Raw genomic sequence first — 21,919 nt, 5'->3', positions numbered from 1 at the left:
GTACAGCCCATGTCATCTGAGCATCGTTCAACGTGGGGCAGCATAACTTCGGCATATCTTAGCTAAGCAAGTGGATCGATTACTTGTTTTTATTAGAGCGACTTGACATAAAACTAATTGTTCAAGTACGGCCGGTCGATGCAATCATGCAACTAATTAAGCTAGCTAGCTAGCGCTATAAGCCCGAGAGGGGTAGCATCTTTCGGCCTACACTGCTTTCATATCGACACACACAAAACTTACTGAGAGAGCTTTTGAGCTAGCACCAAGCGCAACCATGGAGGCGGCTCTGGTGAGTGTGGCGACGGGTGCCTTGAAGCCCGTCCTTGGGAAGCTGGCCACCCTTTTGGGCGACGAGTACAAGCGTTTCAAGGGCGTGCGTGGCGAGATCAAATCGCTCAGCCGCGAACTCGCCGCCATGGAGGCGTTTCTTCTGAATATGTCAGAGGAGGAGGATCCTGATGTGCAGGATAAGGTGTGGATGAATGAGGTCCGGGAGCTCTCCTATGACATGGAGGACTCCATCGATGACTTCATGCAGAGTGTCGGTAGTGAAGATACAAAACCAGATGGCTTCTTGGAGAAGATGAATAATTCGTTGGGAAAGTTGGGGAAGATGAAGGCTCGTCGCCGGATCGGCAACGAGATTGGAGATCTGAAGAAGCAGGTCATCGAGGTGGCCGAGAGGAATGAAAGGTACAAGGCCCGTGAGGCCTTCTCCAAGGCCAAGAATGCAACCGTTGATCCTAGAGCTCTTGCTATCTTTAAGCATGCCTCTGAGCTTGTCGGAATTGATGAACCCAAGGCTGAGGTAATTAAATTGTTGACTAAAGGTGTGTCAACGCAAGAGCGAGTGAAGCTGGTCTCTATCGTAGGATCTGGTGGGATGGGCAAGACAACTCTTGCAAATCAAGTGTATCAAGACCTAAAAGGAGAATTTAAATATCGGGCCTTCTTATCTATCTCGAGAAATCCAGACATGATGAATATCATGAGACCTATTTTTAGTGAAGTTAGTGGCCAACGGTACGCCGACACCGAAGCAGGGAGTATACAACAGCTCATCTCCAAGATCAAAGATTTCCTGGTAGATAAAAGGTACAATTTCTGTTTGAACTTCTAATTCTCATGTATATTGTTAATAAAGTTATTTAGATATTTCACATAAAACCATCTTGTATTTCTTAGTATAATAAAAATAGATCCATGTAGTTTTTTTTGTCATTTTTTCAATAATTAGTACAAAACGGATTCGTCAAATATTTGTGTCAAGTTCATGTTGATGCCAAGTAAAAAAATAGAGAGAGTACCAAAAACCTCAACATAACCTTAGAGCAACTATAATAGAGGGCTTATATCAAATATAACTTCTAATAGCCAATCTATAGTCTGCTTCTCATTAGCATGTAATCTGTTGTATGTGTACTATGAGTAAGCTATAATGGAGCCAATTGATGGCTAAATCTCATTACCATGTCATCTATCGTTAGTCTAATAACCCACCAATATAAAGTTTAGCTATAAAGATATATTACTGTTGGGGAACGTAGTAATTTCAAAAAATTTCCTACGCACACGCAAGATCATGGTGATGACATAGCAACGAGAGGGGAGAGTGTTGTCTACGTACCCTCGTAGACCGTAAGTGGAAGCGTTAGCACAACGCAGTTGATGTAGTCGTACGTCTTCACTATCCGACCGATCCAAGCACCGAACGCACGGCACCTCCGAGTTCAGCACACGTTCAGCTCGATGACGATCCCCGGGCTCCGATCCAGCAAAGCTTCGGGGATGAGTTCCGTCAGCACGACGGTGTGGTGACGATGATGATGTTCTACCGGCTCAGGACTTCGCCTAAACTCCGCGACGATATGACCGAGGTGGAATATGGTGGAGGGGGGCACCGCACACGGCTAAGAAACGATTCGTAGATCAACTTGTGTGTCTATGGGGTGCCCCCCGCCCCCGTATATAAAGAAGGGAGGGGGGAGGCCGGTCGGCCCTTGTGGGCGCGCCAAGGAGGAGGAGTCCTCCTCCTAGTAGGAGTAGGACTCCCCCTTTCCTACTCCTACTAGGAGGGGAAAGGAAGGGGGAGAGGGGGGAAGGAAAGAGGGGGGCGCCGCCCCCCCTCCTAGTCCAATTCGGACCAGAGGGAGAGGGGGCGTGTGGCCCTCCCTGGCCGCCCCTCTCTCTTCCTACCAAGGCCCATGTGGCCCATTAACTCTCCGGGGGGGTTCCGGTAACCCTCCGGCACTCCGGTTTTCTCCGAAATCACCCGGAACACTTCCGGTGTCCGAATATAGTCATCCAAAATATCAATCTTTATGTCTCGACCATTTCGAGACTCCTCGTCATGTCCGTGATCACATCCGGGACTCCGAACAAACTTCGGTACATCAAAACTTATAAACTCATAATAAAACTGTCATCGTAACTTTAAGCGTGCGGACCCTACGGGTTCGAGAACTATGTAGACATGACCTAGAACTATTCTCGGTCAATAACCAATAGCGGAACCTGGATGCCCATATTGGTTCCTACATATTCTACGAAGATCTTTATCGGTCAAACCGCATAACAACATGCGTTGTTCCCTTTGTCATCGGTATGTTACTTGCCCGAGATTCGATCGTCGGTATCCAATACCTAGCTCAATCTCATTACCGGCAAGTCTCTTTACTCATTACGTAATACATCATCTCGTAACTAACTCATTAGCTACATTGCTTGCAAGGCTTATAGTGATGTGCATTACCGAGAGGGCCCAGAGATACCTCTCCGACAATCGGAGTGACAAAACCTAATCTCGAAATACGCCAACCCAACATGTACCTTCGGAGACACCTGTAGTACTCCTTTATAATCACCCAGTTACATTGTGACATTTGGTAGTACCCAAAGTGTTCCTCCGGTAGACGGGAGTTGCATAATCTCATAGTACAGGAACATGTATAAGTTATGAAGAAAGCAATAACAATATACGAAACGATCAAGTGCTAGGCTAACGGAATGGGTCATGTCAATCACATCATTCTCCTAATGATGTGATCCCGTTAATCAAATGACAACACATGTCTATGGTTAGGAAACATAACCATCTTTGATTAATTAGCTAGTCAAGTAGAGGCATACTAGTGACTATATGTTTGTCTATGTATTCACACATGTATCATGTTTCCGGTTAATACAATTCTAGCATGAATAATAAACATTTATCATGATATGAGGAAATAAATAATAACTTTATTATTGCCTCTAGGGCATATTTCCTTCAGTCTCCCACTTGCACTAGAGTCAATAATCTAGATTACATAGTAATGATTCTAACACCCATGGAGTCTTGGTGCTGATCATGTTTTGCTCGTGAGAGAGGCTTAGTCAACAGGTCTGCAATATTCAGATCCGTATATATCTTGCAAATCTCTATGTCTCCCACTTGGACTTGGTCCCGGATGGAATTGAAGCGTCTCTTGATGTGCTTGGTCCTCTTGTGAAATCTGGATTCCTTTGCCAAGGCAATTGCACCAGTATTGTCATAGAAGATCTTCATTGGTCCCGATGCACTAGGTGTGACACCTAGATAGGTAATGAACTCCTTCATCCAGACTCCTTCATTTGCTGCTTCCGAAGCAGCTATGTACTCCGCTTCACATGTAGATCCCGCCACGACGCTTTGTTTAGAACTGCACCAACTTACAGCTCCACCGTTTAATAAAAACACGTATCCGGTTTGTGATTTAGAATCGTCCGGATCAGTGTCAAAGCTTGCATCAACGTAACCATTTACGACTAGCTCTTTGTCACCTCCATATACGAGAAACATATCCTTAGTCCTTTTCAGGTAATTCAGGATGTTCTTGACCGCTGTCCAGTGATCCACTCCTGGATTACTTTGGTACCTTCCTGCCAAGCTTATTGCTAAGCATACATTAGGTCTGGTACACAGCATTGCATACATGATAGAGCCTATGGCTGAAGCATAGGGAACATCTTTCATTTTCTCTCTATCTTCTGCAGTGGTCGGGCATTGAGTCTGACTCAACTTCACACCTTGTAACACGGGCAAGAACCCTTTCTTTGCCTGATCCATTTTGAACTTTTTCAAAATTTTATCAAGGTATGTGCTTTGTGAAAGTCCTATTAAGCGTCTTGATCTATCTCTATAAATCTTGATGCCCAATATGTAAGCAGCTTCACCGAGGTCTTTCATTGAAAAACTTTTATTCAAGTATCCTTTTATGCTATCCAGAAATTCTATATCATTTCCAATTAATAATATGTCATCTACATATAATATTAGAAATGCTACAGAGCTCCCACTCACTTTCTTGTAAATACAGGCTTCTCCAAAAGTCTGTATAAAACCATATGCTTTGATCACACTATCAAAGCGTTTATTCCAACTCCGAGATGCTTGCACCAGTCCGTAAATGGATCGCTCGAGTTTGCACACTTTGTTAGCACCTTTTGGATCAACAAAACCTTCTGGCTGCATCATATACAACTCTTCTTCCAGAAATCCATTCAAGAATTCAGTTTTAACATCCATTTGCCAAATTTCATAATCATGAAATGCAGCAATAGCTAACATGATTCGGACAGACTTAAGCATCGTTACAGGTGAGAAAGTCTCATCGTAGTCAACCCCTTGAACTTGTCTAAAACCTTTTGCAACAAGTCGAGCTTTATAGACAATTATATTACCATCAGCGTCAGTCTTCTTCTTAAAGATCCATTTATTCTCAATGGCTTGCCGATCATCGGGCAAGTCAACCAAAGTCCATACTTTGTTTTCATACATGGATCCCATCTCAGATTTCATGGCTTCTAGCCATTTTGCGGAATCTGGGCTCATCATCGCTTCCTCATAGTTCGTAGGTTCGTCATGGTCATGTAACATGACTTCCAGAATAGGATTACCGTACCACTCTGGTGCGGATCTTACTCTGGTAGACCTTCGAAGTTCAGTAGAAACTTGATCTGAAGTTTCATGATCAATATCATTAGCTTTCTCACTAATTGGTGTAGGTGTCACAGGAACCGGTTTCTATGATGAACTACTTTCCAATAAGGGAGCAGGTATAGTTACCTCATCAAGTTCTACTTTCCTCCCACTCACTTCTTTCGACAGAAACTCCTTCTCTAGAAAGGATCCATTCTTAGCAACGAATGTTTTGCCTTCAGATCTGTGATAGAAGGTATACCCAACTATCTCTTTCGGGTATCCTATGAAGACACATTTCTCCGATTTAGGTTCGAGCTTATCTGGTTGAAGTTTCTTCACATAAGCATCGCAGCCCCAAACTTTTAAGAAATGACAACTTTGGTTTCTTGTCAAACCACAGTTCATAAGGCGTCGTCTCAACGGATTTTGATGGTGCCCTATTTAACGTGAATGCGGCCGTCTCTAAAGCATAACCCCAGAACGATAGCGGTAAATCAGTAAGAGACATCATAGATCGCACCATATCTAGTAAAGTACGATTACGACGTTCGGACACACCATTTCGTTGTGGTGTTCTGGGTGGCGTGAGTTGCGAAACTATTCCGCATTGTTTCAAATGTAAACCAAACTCGTAAGTCAAATATTCTCCTCCACGATCAGATTGTAGGAATTTTATTTTCTTGTTACGATGATTTTCTACTTCACTCTGAAATTCTTTGAACTTTTCAAATGTTTCAGACTTGTGTTTCATTAAGTAGATATACCCATATCTGCTTAAATCATTTGTGAAGGTGAGAAAATAACGATATCCGCCACGAGCTTCAACATTCATCGGACCACATACATCTGTATGTATGATTTCCAATAAATCTGTTGCTCTCTCCATAGTACCGGAGAATGGTGTTTTAGTCATCTTGCCCATGAGGCACGGTTCGCAAGTACCAAGTGATTCATAATCAAGTGATTCCAAAAGTCCATCAGTATGGAGTTTCTTCATGCGTTTTACACCGATATGACCTAAACGGCAGTGCCACAAATAAGTTGCACTATCATTATTAACTCTGCATCTTTTGGCTTCGACATTATGAATATGTATATTACTACTATCGAGATTCAACAAAAATAGATCACTCTTCAAAGGTGCATGACCATAAAAGATATTACTCATATAAATAGAACAACCATTATTCTCTGATTTAAATGAATAACCGTCTCACATCAAACAAGATCCAGATATAATGTTCATGCTCAACGCTGGCACCAAATAACAATTATTCAGGTCTAAAACTAATCCAGAAGGTAGATGTAGAGGTAGCGTGCCGACCGCGATTACATCGACTTTGGAATCATTTCCCACACGCATCGTCACCTCATCCTTAGCCAGTGCTCGCTTATTCCATAGTCCCTGTTTCGAGTTACAAATGTTAGCAACAGAACCAGTATCAAATACCCAGGTGCTACTACGAGCTCTAGTTAGGTACACATCAATAACATGTATATCACATATACCTTTGTTCACTTTGCCATCCTTCTTATCCGCCAAATACTTGGGGCAGTTCCGCTTCCAGTGACCAGTCTGCTTGCAGTAGAAACACTCAGTTTCAGGCTTAGGTCCAGACTTGGGTTTCTTCTCTTGAGCAGCAACTTGCTTGTTGTTCTTCTTGAAGTTCCCCTTCTTCTTCCCTTTGCCCTTTTTCTTGAAACTAGTGGTCTTGTTGACCATCAACACTTGATGCTCCTTCTTGATTTCTACCTCCGCAGCTTTTAGCATTGCGAAGAGCTCGGGAATAGTCTTGTTCATCCCTTGCATATTATAGTTCATCACAAAGCTCTTGTAGCTTGGTGGCAGTGATTGGAGAATTCTGTCAATGACGCTATCATCCGGAAGATTAACTCCCAGTTGAATCAAGTGATTATTATACCCAGACATTTTGAGTATGTGTTCACTGACAGAACTATTCTCCTCCATCTTGCAGTTATAGAACTTATTGGAGACTTCATATCGCTCAATCCGGGCATTTGCTTGAAATATTAACTTCAACTCCTGGAACATCTCATATGCTCCATGACGTTCAAAACATCGTTGAAGACTCGGTTCTAAGCCGTAAAGCATGGCACACTGAACTATTGAGTAGTCATCAGCTTTGCTCTGCCAGATGTTCTTAACGTCGTCAGTTGCATCAGCAGCAGGCCTGGCACCCAGCGGTGCTTCCAAGATGTAACTTTTCTGTGCAGCAATGAGGAAAATCCTCAGGTTACGGACCCAGTCCGTGTAATTGCTACCATCATCTTTCAATTTTGCTTTCTCAAGAAACGCATTAAAATTCATCGGAACAACAGCATGAGCCATCTATCTACAAACAAACATAGACAAGCAAAATACTATCAGGTACTAAGTTCATGATAAATTTAAGTTCAATTAATCATATTACTTAAGAACTCCCACTTAGACAGACATCTCTCTATTCATCTAAGTGATCACGTGATCCAAATCAACTAAACCATAACCGATCATCACGTGAGATGGAGTAGTTTTCAATGGTGAACATCATTATGTTGATCATATCTACTATATGATTCTCGCTCGACCTTTCGGTCTCCGTGTTCCAAGGCCATATCTGCATATGCTAGGCTCGTCAAGTATAACCTGAGTATTCTGCGTGTGCAAAAACTGGCTTGCACCCGTTGTAGATGGACGTAGAGCTTATCACACCCGATCATCACGTGGTGTATGGGCACGACGAACTTTGGCAACGGTGCATACTCAGGGAGAACACTTCTTGATAATTTAAGTGAGAGATCATCTTAAAATGCTACCGTCAATCAAAGCAAGATAGGATGCATAAAGGATAAACATCACATGCAATCAATATAAGTGATATGATATGGCCATCATCATCTTGTGCTTGTGATCTCCATCTTCGAAGCACCGTCGTGATCACCATTGTCATCGGCGCGACACCTTGATCTCCATCGTAGCATCGTTGTTGTTACACCATCTATTGCTTCTACGACTATCGCTACCGCTTAGTGATAAAGTAAAGCAATTACAGGGCGTTTGCATTTCATACAATAAAGCGACAATCATATGGCTCCTGCCAGTTGCCGATAACTTTGGTTACAAAACATGATCATCTCATAAAATAAAATATAGCATCACGTCTTGACCATATCACATCACAACATGCCCTGCAAAAACAAGTTAGACGTCCTCTACTTTGTTGTTGCAAATTTTACGTGGCTGCTACGGGCTGAGCAAGAACCGTTCTTACCTATGCATCAAAACCACAACGATAGTTTGTCAAGTTAGTGCTGTTTTAACCTTCGCAAGGACCGGGCGTAGCCACACTCGGTTCAACTAAAGTGAGAGAGACAGACACCCGCCAGCCACCTTTAAGCACGAGTGCTCGTAACGGTGAAACCAGTCTCGCGTAAGCGTACGCGTAATGTCGGTCCGGGCCGCTTCATCTCACAATGCCGCTGAACCAAAGTATGACATGCTGGTAAGCAGTATGACTTATATCGCCCACAACTCACTTGTGTTCTACTCGTGCATATGACATCTACGCATAAAACCTGGCTCTGATGCCACTGTTGGGGAACGTAGTAATTTCAAAAAATTTCCTACGCACACGCAAGATCATGGTGATGGCATAGCAACGAGAGGGGAGAGTGTTGTCTACGTACCCTCGTAGACCGTAAGAGGAAGCGTTAGCACAACGCGGTTGATGTAGTCGTACGTCTTCACGATCCGACCGATCCAAACACCGAACGTACGGCACCTCCGAGTTCAGCACACGTTCAGCTCGATGACGATCCCTGGGCTCCGATCCAGCAAAGCTTCGGGGATGAGTTCCGTCAGCACGACGGTGTGGTGACGATGATGATGTTCTACCGGCTCAGGGCTTCGCCTAAACTCCGCGACGATATGACCGAGGTGGAATATGGTGGAGGGGGGCACCGCACACGGCTAAGGAACGATCCGTAGATCAACTTGTGTGTCTATGGGGTGCCCCCCGCCCCCGTATATAAAGGAGGGAGGGGGGAGGCCGGCCGGCCCTTGTGGGCGCGCCAAGGAGGAGGAGTCCTCCTCCTAGTAGGAGTAGGACTCCCCCTTTCCTACTCCTACTAGGAGGGGAAAGGAAGGGGGGAGGGGGGAAGGAAAGAGGGGGGCGCCCCCCCCCCTCCTAGTCCAATTTGGACCAGAGGGAGAGGGGGCGCGCGGCCCTCCCTGGCCGCCCCTCTCTCTTCCCACCAAGGCCCATGTGGCCCATTAACTCTCCAGGGGGGGGGGGGTTCCGGTAACCCTCCGGCACTCTGGTTTTCTCCGAAATCACCCGGAACACTTCCGGTGTCAGAATATAGTCGTCCAATATATCAATCTTTATGTCTCGGCCATTTCGAGACTCCTCGTCATGTCCGTGATCACATCTGGGACTCCGAACAAACTTCGGTACATCAAAACTTATAAACTCATAATAAAACTGTCATCATAACTTTAAGCGTGCGGACCCTACGGGTTCGAGAACTATGTAGACATGACCTAGAACTATTCTCGGTCAATAACCAATAGCGGAACCTGGATGCCCATATTGGTTCCTACATATTCTACGAAGATCTTTATCGGTCAAACCGCATAACAACATACGTTGTTCCCTTTGTCATCGGTATGTTACTTGCCCGAGATTCGATCGTCGGTATCCAATACCTAGCTCAATATCGTTACCGGCAAGTCTCTTTACTCGTTACGTAATACATCATCTCGTAACTAACTCATTAGCTACATTGCTTGCAAGGCTTATAGTGATGTGCATTACCGAGAGGGCCCAGAGATACCTCTCCGACAATCGGAGTGACAAAACCTAATCTCGAAATACGCCAACCCAACATGTACCTTCGGAGACACCTGTAGTACTCCTTTATAATCACCCAGTTATGTTGTGACGTTTGGTAGTACCCAAAGTGTTCCTCCGGTAAACGGGAGTTGCATAATCTCATAGTTACAGGAACATGTATAAGTTATGAAGAAAGCAATAGCAATGTACTAAACGATCAAGTGCTAGGCTAATGGAATGGGTCATGTCAATCACATCATTCTCCTAATGATGTGATCCCGTTAATCAAATGACAACACATGTCTATGGTTAGGAAACATAACCATCTTTGATTAATGAGCTAGTCAAGTAGAGGCATACTAGTGACTATATGTTTGTCTATGTATTCACACATGTATCATGTTTCCGGTTAATACAATTCTAGCATGAATAATAAACATTTATCATGATATGAGGAAATAAATAATAACTTTATTATTGCCTCTAGGGCATATTTCCTTCAACTACCCCATTAATATGTACCATTCCTCACTCTTAGAGTTTCATGAATCTCGTGGCTATAAATCTGTAGTCCGCTTCTCTTCTTTCTCCTCCAACTTAACACAAATATGATGTGACAATTCCTGTAGTTTATTAACATCATTTTATTATACTAGCTCAACTAGCCATGCTCGCAGGGAGTTGATCAAGTAGCTAACCTAGACCAACTGTAACACTAACACCACTCTTACATTTTATAATGCAGGAAATCTTAATTTTACTGCCTATGTTAAGTATCAACTTGTTAGGCTTCCATGGTATCGCCATTTTTGGGAGTACTTCACCTCATGACTAGTTTTGGGCAAGCCATGCCATGCACGTCACCTTCTTTCTCTTCCACCTTCTTCTAAGCTCTCTTGAATTTTCAGACATTCCGTATCCTCCCTGCATCCATATTGATGTGTTCTCTTTCCTCTTCTCTTTCGCCCCCTCCACTAAACACTAGAATGCTAGACCAATTGTTATGAGATCATCAATGCCCCAACTGCTGTCTCGACCTGGTGCAATCGTGTGCATCACCGACAACGCAGTCGTTCAAACAGAAAAATAGTTTCGACTTACGTGGTTCCATATATCTTTAGAGGGAATTCAAGGGGAAAAAACAGTAGATTATAGTAGAATGAACTTCCATACAGCAATATGTAGTTTCTCTTGATTTTCAATCAATAGATCTTTGTCATCACCACGTTATCAAAATCCCTTCTATACTAGTTAAGTACTTATACGTTCATCATAATGTTTGGGTCAATCTCTTGCTGAGTCACCCTTGCACTTTTCCGTGTTAATGACTCTTGTTTAAGCTAAATTAGCTTGTACCAGTATGCACACAAGATTAAGGCCGCAACACATGCAAGTTTAATACTTGTGCCAACTTTGTTACTTAGGAGTATTTTTATGCTGCCAATGTGAGTTTATAGTTTTATGTTACTTGTCTATCTCGTTGTACATTCTTTCTATCATTACCACACTGATATCCACCATGTATCCTCATGCAGGTATTTCATTGTTGTTGATGATATATGGGATGTGGGTACATGGCATGTTATTAATCTTGCATTTCCCGTCACTAGTGCTGGTAGTATCATAATCACCACTACCCGTATAAATGATGTTGCTGAATCATGCTGTTCAACACCATTCAGTGGAGATATTTATTGCATAAGGCCTCTTGACATGGTGCACTCTAGCCAATTATTTTACACAAGATTATTCAACTCCGAAGAAAATTGCCCCTCATACCTTAAAATAGTTTCTGACCATATTTTGAAAAAATGTGCTGGGTTGCCTTTGGCAATAATTGCCATATCTGGTTTGTTGGCTAATACTGAAAGGTCAGAGGGTCAATGGAAACAAGTTGAAGGTTCGATTGGTCGAGCACATGGAAGAAATCCCAATCTTGAAGGAATGATGAAGATATTGTCACTTAGTTACTTTGATATGCCTGCTCATCTGAAATCTTGTCTCTTGTGTTTGAGTATATTCCCTGAAGATTCAATTATTGAGAAGAAAGTTTTGATAAATAGGTGGATTGCTGAAAGATTGATTCATACAGGAGGATATAGTACAACATATGAGTTTGGGGAAAGGTGTTTTAATGAGCTCATCAATAGGAGTTTGATCCAACCCGTGGAGACAGGCAAATACAATACTGTCAAGAGTTGTCGACTTCACGACACAATTCTTGATTTCATCATATCAAAATCCATCGAAGAAACCTTTGTTACTTTGGTAGGTGTTCCTAGTTTAACTGTTGGGACACACAACAAAGTTCGCCGGCTCTCCCTGCAAGCCGGCAAGCAAAAAGAATTGATAGTGCCAAGAGGCTTCGTGTTGTCCCATGTCCGATCACTTGATGTGTTTGGGGAATCTGTGAAAATTCCTTCTATGGATAAGTTCACGCATTTGCGTTTTCTGGACTTTGATGATTGCAAACAGCTGGAGAACCATCATCTTGAAAATATAGGGATGTTGTTTCAGCTGAGGTATCTGAGCCTCCGAAGAGCGGAGAAAGTAAGTAAGCTCCCAGAACAAATCGGACACCTATGGTGCTTAGAGATACTGGACATAAGAGCCACCTATGTTTGTGAGTTACCAGCATCTATTGTCAATCTCAAGAGACTGGTGCACCTATTAGTCGACATTGAAGTTACACTTCCTTGTGGAATTTCCAAGTTGAAGGCACTGGAGAAACTGAAACGTGTCAAGGTCTGTAACCAGACATTTAACTTGCTGCAAGAATTTGAGCAGCTGCAGAGTCTGAAGGTATTGGCCCTTGATTTTGAGGATTATAATTCTGCTAACCGAGTGAACGCTGAAAATGAGTCCAAGAAAGCTATTATTGTCGCTTCCCTTAAAAACCTAGGGAAGCTTCTCTCTCTAACTGTTTGGGATGGCCCCGAATTTGTAGGGGAATCTGTGTGCCCTATACCACTTAGCCTCCAGAAGCTGAAAGTCCGGTATTCTTTTATTCCCCATGTTCCAAATTGGGTGGGCTCCCTTGTCAACCTCCAGGAGTTAAGCCTTGATCTGGTGGGAGCTGAGGAGAAAGATTTTTATATCCTTGGAGGCTTACCTGTTCTGCGTTGTCTGATTCTGAGAATTAATGGAAGTGAAATTAGAAATCGTGGTTTAACGCCTGAAGTTAAAAGGGTCATAGTCTGTGGTGAAGTTGGATTCCCATGCTTGAGGATATTCAAGTATAATAGTCCGTCTGATGGGATCAATTTGTCGTTCACAGCTGGAGCCATGCCCATGGTAGATGACCTCTCGATAGAATTTAACGCAAAAAGAACTGAGTCTCTCGGTAGTGATTTTGATCTCGGAATAGAAAATCTCCCCAGCCTCGTCAAAATCATATTCATGTGTACTAAGCGGAAAGATTAGCAGAGTAAAGGCTGCAAAGACTTGGGTCATGCATGCACGTGTTATATTTGAGAGATGCACTGCTTGCTTTTGTGTAGTGTGATGCACATACATACGTAATCTAATCACTAATGGCCCATGTTCTGTCTCGGTGCGTGGGATCTGATGTTGCTGTGTAAGTGTACGTAGGATTTGATAAAGATGAAGAAATGCTTCTTAGTAATATCACTCTGCTTTTGTTATTCAGATAAGTTCCTAGGCAGGCAGGTTCAAGGTTCAATATTCACACTTTGGCAGAGTTCACACACAGAGAAAAAAAGCACTTGCTTGGCCGTGCTCCAAAGCCCGAAGGGCCTGTAAGATGATCAAGTATCAGGAAATGGCGGCCAATCACCGGCCAAGAGGGACCAGGCCCAAGAAAAAAAGTTCATCAGCTATTTCTAATAAGCAACCAACCATCGCCCGCATAGAGCGTCTGCATTTGTACCGTCTTTCTAAAAAAACATGAGTGCTAAGATTTTTTTTTTTGCGAAAAGAAAGGATTGTATTAATCAAGGAAGATTATTACAATCCTGTTGGCATAAGGCGCCAATTTCATCAGGTTCATGACGAAGCCAAACGGCTGTACGGAGTTCAGAAATACCCATCTGGGCAAGTGCATGACTAGTTTTATTCTTGTTTCTACTCACATGTGCTATCACATGTTCACGTCCAAGTGCCAGGAGATGCTTGATTTCACCGATGAGGGCAGCCACTGGGGATCTATTGGTGTCAACATCTCTGATCATGTTTGCTGCAGTAAGACAGTCAGTCTCCAGGATAAACGGCAGTGTAGTCCGTGCTAGCGTGAGGGAAATTCCTTCCATGCAAGCAGCTACTTCGGCTTCAAGGGCACTCGTGCATGTCGTAAGGAACCTACAAGATGCAAAAATGATGGAGCCATCTTGGTCGCGAAGAATCATGCCTGCGCCGCCCGTGCCATCCTCTTCTCTCCAGGCGCCATCGATGTTCAATTTGGCCCAGCCCTCCGGTGGTTTGGACCATTGTTCCGGTGGTCTGGTGCACTCCATCCGTTCTATTGGTGACTTCATACGCGAGCTACAGCAGCTTGGCTTGATCACCATTTTCCCTTTGGTCACATCATCGTTCGGCTGAATATAATCATAATGAATGAAGCTGTGAGCTACTACCCGACTAGAAGATGTGCTCTACTGCTCTTGCTCTGCTCGTTTGCAACATCGATCGTAAGCTTGGATCATGCATGCTTGGATGTATTGTACGTTGCGAGCTGTACTACTGCTAGCTTTTGTCTAGTGTTATGTAAGAGATGCGAATACGTAATGTAATGCTTGTGTGTCTCGGTGCATGGGATGTTCAGATTCAAGAAAATGTTCTCTTAGGCCATGTTCGGTTGACAGGGATTTTGAAGAGGATTGGCATGGATTGAGAGGGACTAAACCTTGGGAGTTGGTTTGACCGAACAAAGCCTTAGAATATCACTCTGGTTTTATCATGGAAATAAGTTCCTAGGGAGGCAAGTTTATCATCTGTTGTCGGCTTTGGCAAAGTTCAAACGTGCGTTTCTATGGAATCTCTAAAAAAACATTTCCAGACATTTAAACTCAATCTAAAGACTCTAAGGGCCCTTTTTTTTGCCAAAGAACAAACAATCTGGAGATACTAAGCTCCCATGATTTGAAGCGTTCTAGTGCTTCGTGGATTGTAGGGTCACTAGGACCCACATGTAAGAGGTTGTTTGTTGCTTAGTTCTATTTCTCTTTCTCTCTTTAATCTTTTACATATTTTAATTCATGAGAACTTATTAAGATTTGTGAACATTAAAAACCAATCTTTTTTTACATTTTTAGCTTCATTAATATTTATTACATTCATGGATATTTTTAAAGTTCATGATCATTTTTGAAGTTTGTGATTTAAAAAAAATGAGAACTTATTTAATTTGCAAACATTTTTTGAAATCCATGAATATATTTAAACTTCGTCAACATTTCACGGTTTTGTAAATTTACAGTATTTTTTAAAATCCTTGAAATATTTTATAAAAATTAAAAATAAATAAATAAATAATAATATAGTCATTTTTTCTGAGCTAGGAGTAGGGCGAGCTGAAAAAACTAACCGAGTGAGAGGAGTAGGGACTCAACTCAGCAAGCGAGAGCCCGTGGGCCGACCCATGTGAGTGTTATACCAGGAATTTCATTATTTTAGCGTGGAATATGAGCTCTCAAGAAACTCACACGACCACCAACGCATGGCACCGAGACTGAAACATGTAAAGACACCACAATCACACACCAAACAACTTTATTCTCCTGTAGGAACAAATACTATCTCCAACAAGAACCCGACATGATATACAAATGAAAAAACGCCTTCAGAAAATAATTGAAACACAAGTCAACATAAATAAAATCCAAACAAGACAACTGGCTGTAACAATCTACTAAATATAAATGAATTAATCCCATATGTGAAGAATGGCGCGGCAAAGTGCGTGCTAGCCTCTAGTATACATTAAAATCGACCAACCCTTACATAGTCACCATTACAGAAATAAAAAAAATACGCGAGTGTTCCAGGAGGTGTTTTAGATGGTGTCGAAAGTGTTCCAGGAAGTCCGAGAATGTCTCGGTGATACTCGAGTGTCTTGAAAGGTCCCGGTATATACCGGAAGGTGACAGAAGCTTATGAAAACATCTTGGACATTTTGCAAGGTTCCTAATGAGCCAGAACCCACCGCTATCTTGGTAGCAAGGCTGGCTGGCCACAAGTACTTGGGGGCCAAGCTAACTCGGGAGAGGAGTCTTAGGAAGACTCCATTCCTAGGTCGATCGATCCCTTCACCTATATAAAGGTGGGGGCACACCAGGAGGAACACCACAAGCCCTCGGGCCGACCCATCCTCCCCGGCTGCGCACCCCTCTCCTCTCAGTCTAGATTTGATCTTGATGGGACACCGCTAAGCTGCTTCTCTCTCCAGTTCTTCCTGCATTTTTGTGCTTGTTCCTCGTAGTGCCTCGGTACTGCTAGACCGGTACATGTGGATACCTTAAGTATGTCATCTACTTTGACAGTAGATCGACGGATTGGCCCGAAGAAAATTCTCGTGATTGGGAGGTATAACCTAGACGTGGGAATCGGCGAGCATCACCAACAACTTCTTCCTCTTCTATTGCATTGACTGTTGGTGACATGTACTTCTTCTTAGGATTGTTCGTCCACGAACAAAATGTTTCATAACACATTTTCCTACATTTACTTGGTGATACATTGTTATTGAGTTGGAAATGCACATGTCCACTCTCCTTGAATTACAAACCCTGATCTTTGGGCTCCATTTTCAGTAACTGACTTTTTTCACAACCTACGAAAAGATGTATGGTACCTCCTGGATAATATAGAGGTGCTTCTCCAGATCGACACAATAATGCCACTATTTCCATTCTAAAAGATGCCGAATATGCTAACATGGGACTTATCGATGTGACTTGTTGCAAATAGAGGATTGTGGCACATTAATTTTAAATGTTTTGCCAGTGGAACGAGTCCTCTAACAACTCTGGTGGTGATAAACCCTTCCTTGGATATTTCATCCAATGTGCATTTTCAATAGATTTTGTAGAGTGTTAGTTACACCGAATATGCAAACGTTTCTTTGTCCGCAGCGAATTGTTTTGTCGTGTTAGTTGTACAAAACCAAAACTATCCTTATCTATACCATGTTTTCTATTAAACATGCTTTCAGATGTGAACTAGAGGTGATACCAATCAATGCCGGCCAAATGTTACAAAAATATTGTGTCAGAGACTTTGTTGACAACTGCCCATACATATCCTAGGAGGGAAAACTTTCCAGAGTGTTTCAAGAGTTCTGACAATGATTAACATTTCATAGGATTATTGTGGAACATTTTATTGTGTAGAGTGTTAGTAATTTGTAATATCAATAGCACTGGAGGAGATTTTACCGGCTTAATAGCACTGATAATCTCGACGCGTAGGGAGCACTGCGTCGTTTCGGTCAGAGATAAGTGCGCCAACAATAAAAGAAGCATGTACGTACGAACAAGAAAACATGTTTGGTCTAGCAGCAAAAATTAGTGCGCCAACTTGGTAGCAATACGCCACCAAACGCGGAGAGTACAGCTCATGAAACGGGGGAAGGTTAGCATCTTGGCTTTGTCTTTAGCTATGCAAGTGGATCGCTTACATGTTTAATTAGAGCCACTTGACGCAAGACTAATTGTTTTAACTGTGGACAGTTGATCCAATCATGCAACTAAGCTAGCTAGCGCTATAAGGCTGAGGGGGTAGCATCATTCAGCCTACACAGCTTTCCCATCCATACACACAAAATTAACTAAGCGAGCATCTGAGCTAGCAACAAGCGCAGCCATGGAGGTGGCTCTGGTGAGTGCGGCGACGGGTGCCTTGAAGCCCGTCCTTGGGAAGCTGGCCACCCTTTTGGGCGACGAGTACAAGCGTTTCAAGGGTGTGCGCCGTGAGATCAAATCCCTCAGTAGCGAACTCGCTGCCATGGAAGCGTTTCTTTTGAAGATGTCAGAGGAGGATCCTGATATTCAGGATAAGGTGTGGATGAATGAGGTCCGGGAGCTCTCCTATGATATGGAGGACTCCATCGATGACTTCATGCTGAGTGTCGGAGTGAAGATACAAAACCAGATGGCTTCTTGGAGAAGATGAAGGATTCGTTGGGGAAGATGAAGGATCGTCGCCGGACGGCAACGAGATTGGAGATCTAAAGAAGCAGATCATCGAGGTGGCCGAGAGGAATGAAAGGTACAAGGCCCGTGAGGCCTTCTCCAAGGTCAAGAATACAACCATTGATCCTAGAGCTCTTGCTATCTTTAAGCATGCCTCTGAGCTTGTCGGAATTGATGAACGAAAGGCCGAGGTAGTTAAATTGTTGACTGAAGGTGTGTCAACGCAAGAGCAAGTGAAGCTGGTCTCTATCGTAGGATCTGGTGGGATGGGCAAGACAACTCTTGCAAATCAAGTGTATCAAGATCTCAAAGGAGAATTTAAATGTCGGGCCTTCTTAACTGTGTCAAGAAACCCAGACATGATGAATATCATGAGAACTATTTTTAGTGATGTTAGTGGCCAACGGTACGCCGACACTGAAGCTGGGAGTTTACAACAGCTCATCTCCAAGATCAACGATTTCCTGGTAGATAAAAGGTACAATTTCTTCTCCAACTTATTCATCCTCAAATATAAAATTAATGAAGTTCCATGTGGTTCTTTTGTTCATTGTTTTCATAAATTGCTAGAAAAAAAGGTCAAATGTTTTGTAGTGAAGTTCATTTTCCTGCTAAGTAAATCAAAAACATATGGAGAGAGAGAGAGAGAGAGAGAGAGAGAGAGAGAGAGAGAGAGAGAGAGAGAGTACCCGAAAGCATATATCTTATGAATGACCATGCATGATTTATGTTTTTTAGAATAGTTATGAACTTATGTAGTTTTTCTTAATTCTAAATCTCAGTATGGTTAGATCCACACCTAGGCAGACTTTTTTTTAATTTCATGACCATCTGATCAACATCCCTTCTAGACCAGTTAAGTGTGTATATTCATCCTTCTGTTCCGCCACCCTTTCCTCTTTTCTATGGTAATGACTCATGTTTAACCTATTGTATATCGCCCAACTCTCCATATAATCTTTCAAACTAATTAGCATGTACTCCCTCGGTTCAGAAATCGGAACGTAGGGAGTATTGATATACACACAAGAACTAAGTGTACAAATGTATGAATGTTTAACACTTGTATCAGCTTTCTTAAAGGAGTAGACATTTATGGAGTGCAGCGTTTTAGTGCCTGGGCTCAGAAGTGGATTACCGACATTTATGTTGCTATTGTGAACTTGTTTATAGTTTTATGTATTTGTTTATATTGTCGTATAATATTTATATCAATATCATAGTGATATCAACCGTGTATCATGTAGGTATTTTGTTGTTATTGACGACATATGGGACGTGGATACATGGCATGTTATTAAGCTTGCATTTCCCGTGACTAGTTCTGGAAGTATCATAATCACCACTACCCGTATAAATGAAGTTGCTGAATCATGTCGTTCAACACCATTCAGTGGGGATATTTATTTCATCAGGCCTCTTGAAATGGTGCACTCTAGGCACTTATTTTACACAAGACTATTCAATGCCAAAGAAAATTGTCCCTCATACCTTAAAACAGTTTCTGAGCATATTTTGAAAAAATGTGCTGGGTTGCCTGTGGCAATCATTGCTATATCCGGTTTGTTGGCTAATATTGAAAGGACAGAAGGTCCATGGAAACAAGTTGAAGATTCGATTGGTAGAGCACTTGAAAGAAATCCCAGTGTTGAAGGAATGATGAAGATACTATCACTTAGTTACTTTGAACTGCCTGCTCATCTGAAATCTTGTCTCTTATGTTTGAGTATATTCCCTGAAGATTCTGTTATTAAGAAGAAAGTTTTGATAAATAGGTGGATTGCTGAAAGATTAATTCATACAGAATCCGGATATAGTACTTCATATGAGTTTGGAGAAAGGTGTTTTAATGAGCTAATAAACAGGAGTTTGATCCAACCTTGGGAAACAGACATGCTTGGAATCGTAACGAGTTGTCGACTTCATGACACAATTCTTGATTTCATCATATCCAGATCCATCGAAGAAAACTTTGTTACTTTGGTAGGTGTTCCTAGTTTATCTGTTGGGACACACAACAAAGTTCGTCGGCTCTCCCTGCAAGCCAGCAAGCAAAAAGAACTGATAGTGCCAAGAGGCTTGGTGTTGTCTCATGTCCGATCACTCGATGTGTTTGGGGAATCTGTGAAAATTCCTTCTATGGATAAGTTCAGGCATTTGCGTTTTTTGGACTTTGAAGATTGCAAACAACTTGAGAACCATCATCTTGAACATATAGATAAATTGTTTCAACTCAGGTACCTGAGCCTTCATGTGTTGGAGAAAGTAAGCAAGCTCCCAGAAGAAATCGGACCCCTATGGTGCTTAGAGATACTGGAGTTAAGAGGCACCTCTGTTTGCGAGTTACCAGCATCTATTGTCAATCTCAAGAGACTGGTGCACCTATTAGTAAACCAGAATGTTACACTTCCTTGTGGAATTTCCAAGCTGCAAGCACTGGAGAAATTGAAGCTTGTGAGTGTCTATAGCCAGTCATTTAACTTCCTGCAAGAATTTGAGGAGCTGCAGAGTCTAAAGGTATTGACCCTTGATTTTGAGGATTATAGTTCTGCTGGCCGAGTGAACGCTGAAAATGAGTCCAAGAAAACTATTATTGTCGCTTCCGTTACAAATCTAGGGAACCTTCTCTCTCTAACTGTTTGGAACGGCCCTGAATTTGTAAGGGAGTCTTTGTGCCCTATGCCACTTAGCCTCCAGAAGCTGAAAATCTTGCGTTCTAGTATTCCCCATGTTCCAAAGTGGGTGGGCTCTCTTGTCAACGCCCAGAAATTACGCCCTGATTTGGTCAGAGCTGAGCAGGAAGATTTATATATCCTTGGAGGCTTACCTGTTCTGCATTGTCTGATTCTGAGAATTGATGCAAGGGAAATTAGAAATACCACATTAACAGAAGAGCCTGAAGCTACAAGGGTCATAGTCTGTGGTGAAGTTGGATTCCCATACTTGAGGATATTTAATTATGATAGTCGGTGTGATGTGATGAATTTGACGTTTGGGGGTGGAGCCATGCCCATGGTAGATGACCTCTTGATAGAATTTGATGTGATAGAATTTGATGTAGCAAAAACTGAGTCTATCGGTACTAGCGGTGATTTTGAACTCGGAATAGAAAATCTCCCCAGCCTCGTTAAAATCAGATGTCAAGTATGGGGATATGTGCAGGATAGAAGCAGAGTTGAGGCTGCAAAGGCTGCCATTCGGAAAGCAGCCAACGCACATCCCAACCGCCCTACTCTATACTTGAACTGATAATGCGTTGCCGGAATCGAGGTACTAACTTTTTCTCCCGTATGACATGTACTTTAATTCGATCATGAGAGGGAACAATTCCAATTAGGCTGCAACTCCAAAGGTTCATCAATACTGCGTTTTTGAGATCGAACAATTCATCATTCTCTGCGAGGATAGATCTGCCTCCCTCAGGTACGTACTTAGTCAAATCTATATCTTTATTCTGGTTATTTATACTCACAGCATCCCTAGGTAGAGAACTGCCTTCTGCACCCTTCAGATAGAGATACAGCATATGTGAGGTGCCTGCAGTTTTCTAATCTAATGCGCTACATTGGGTTATATATGGGCCTTCCGTTTCGTGATAATGTGAGAAAGATGACAAGCAAGTAACTGTGCTGTACAAGTGTACACACATTTGCTTGTTTGTGAATTAATTGCATGCGTTTCCTCCTCTATGCATGTGTGTTTGGCCAGTCTAAACTCAACTGAACTTTGCATAAATAAATCCTCCTCTATGCATGTGTGTTTGGCCAGTCTAAACTTTTAACTGGAAACATGTCATTCTTCAGGTTCAGGCAGAAGATGTCGTCGATGCTGTCGTGCCGTGGGAGAATGACACCAAGCACAAGGTGGCCCTTGACGTCAAGCTCAGAACATAAGAGGTCTCGACTCTGAATCTGAACCTTGCCTAGTTCTCATGCTCACCTCTTGTGCGACAGAATCATGGTAAAACATGGAACCTGTGCACACAGACATGA

General features: G+C 42.5%; 1 protein-coding gene and 1 pseudogene across 1 annotated transcript; both read left to right on the top strand.

The window, feature by feature from the left end:
- Nucleotides 1-277: 277 nt before the first annotated feature.
- On the top strand, nt 278-13,203 carry LOC123139749 (disease resistance protein RGA5). The gene is made up of 2 exons (XM_044559470.1): nt 278-1,098; nt 11,316-13,203. Exons 1-2 carry the CDS (start codon nt 278-280, stop codon nt 13,201-13,203), a joined length of 2,709 nt encoding a protein of 902 aa, XP_044415405.1.
- Nucleotides 13,204-17,562: 4,359 nt separating this feature from the next.
- LOC123135157 (disease resistance protein RGA5-like) lies at nt 17,563-20,814 on the top strand (annotated as a pseudogene).
- Nucleotides 20,815-21,919: the final 1,105 nt, after the last annotated feature.

Source organism: Triticum aestivum, chromosome 6B (genome assembly GCF_018294505.1).
Source record: "Triticum aestivum cultivar Chinese Spring chromosome 6B, IWGSC CS RefSeq v2.1, whole genome shotgun sequence".
Classification (NCBI taxonomy): domain Eukaryota; kingdom Viridiplantae; phylum Streptophyta; class Magnoliopsida; order Poales; family Poaceae; genus Triticum; species Triticum aestivum.
Note: the sequence above shows the minus strand (reverse complement) of the source record. Positions and strands in the feature narration are given on the sequence as shown.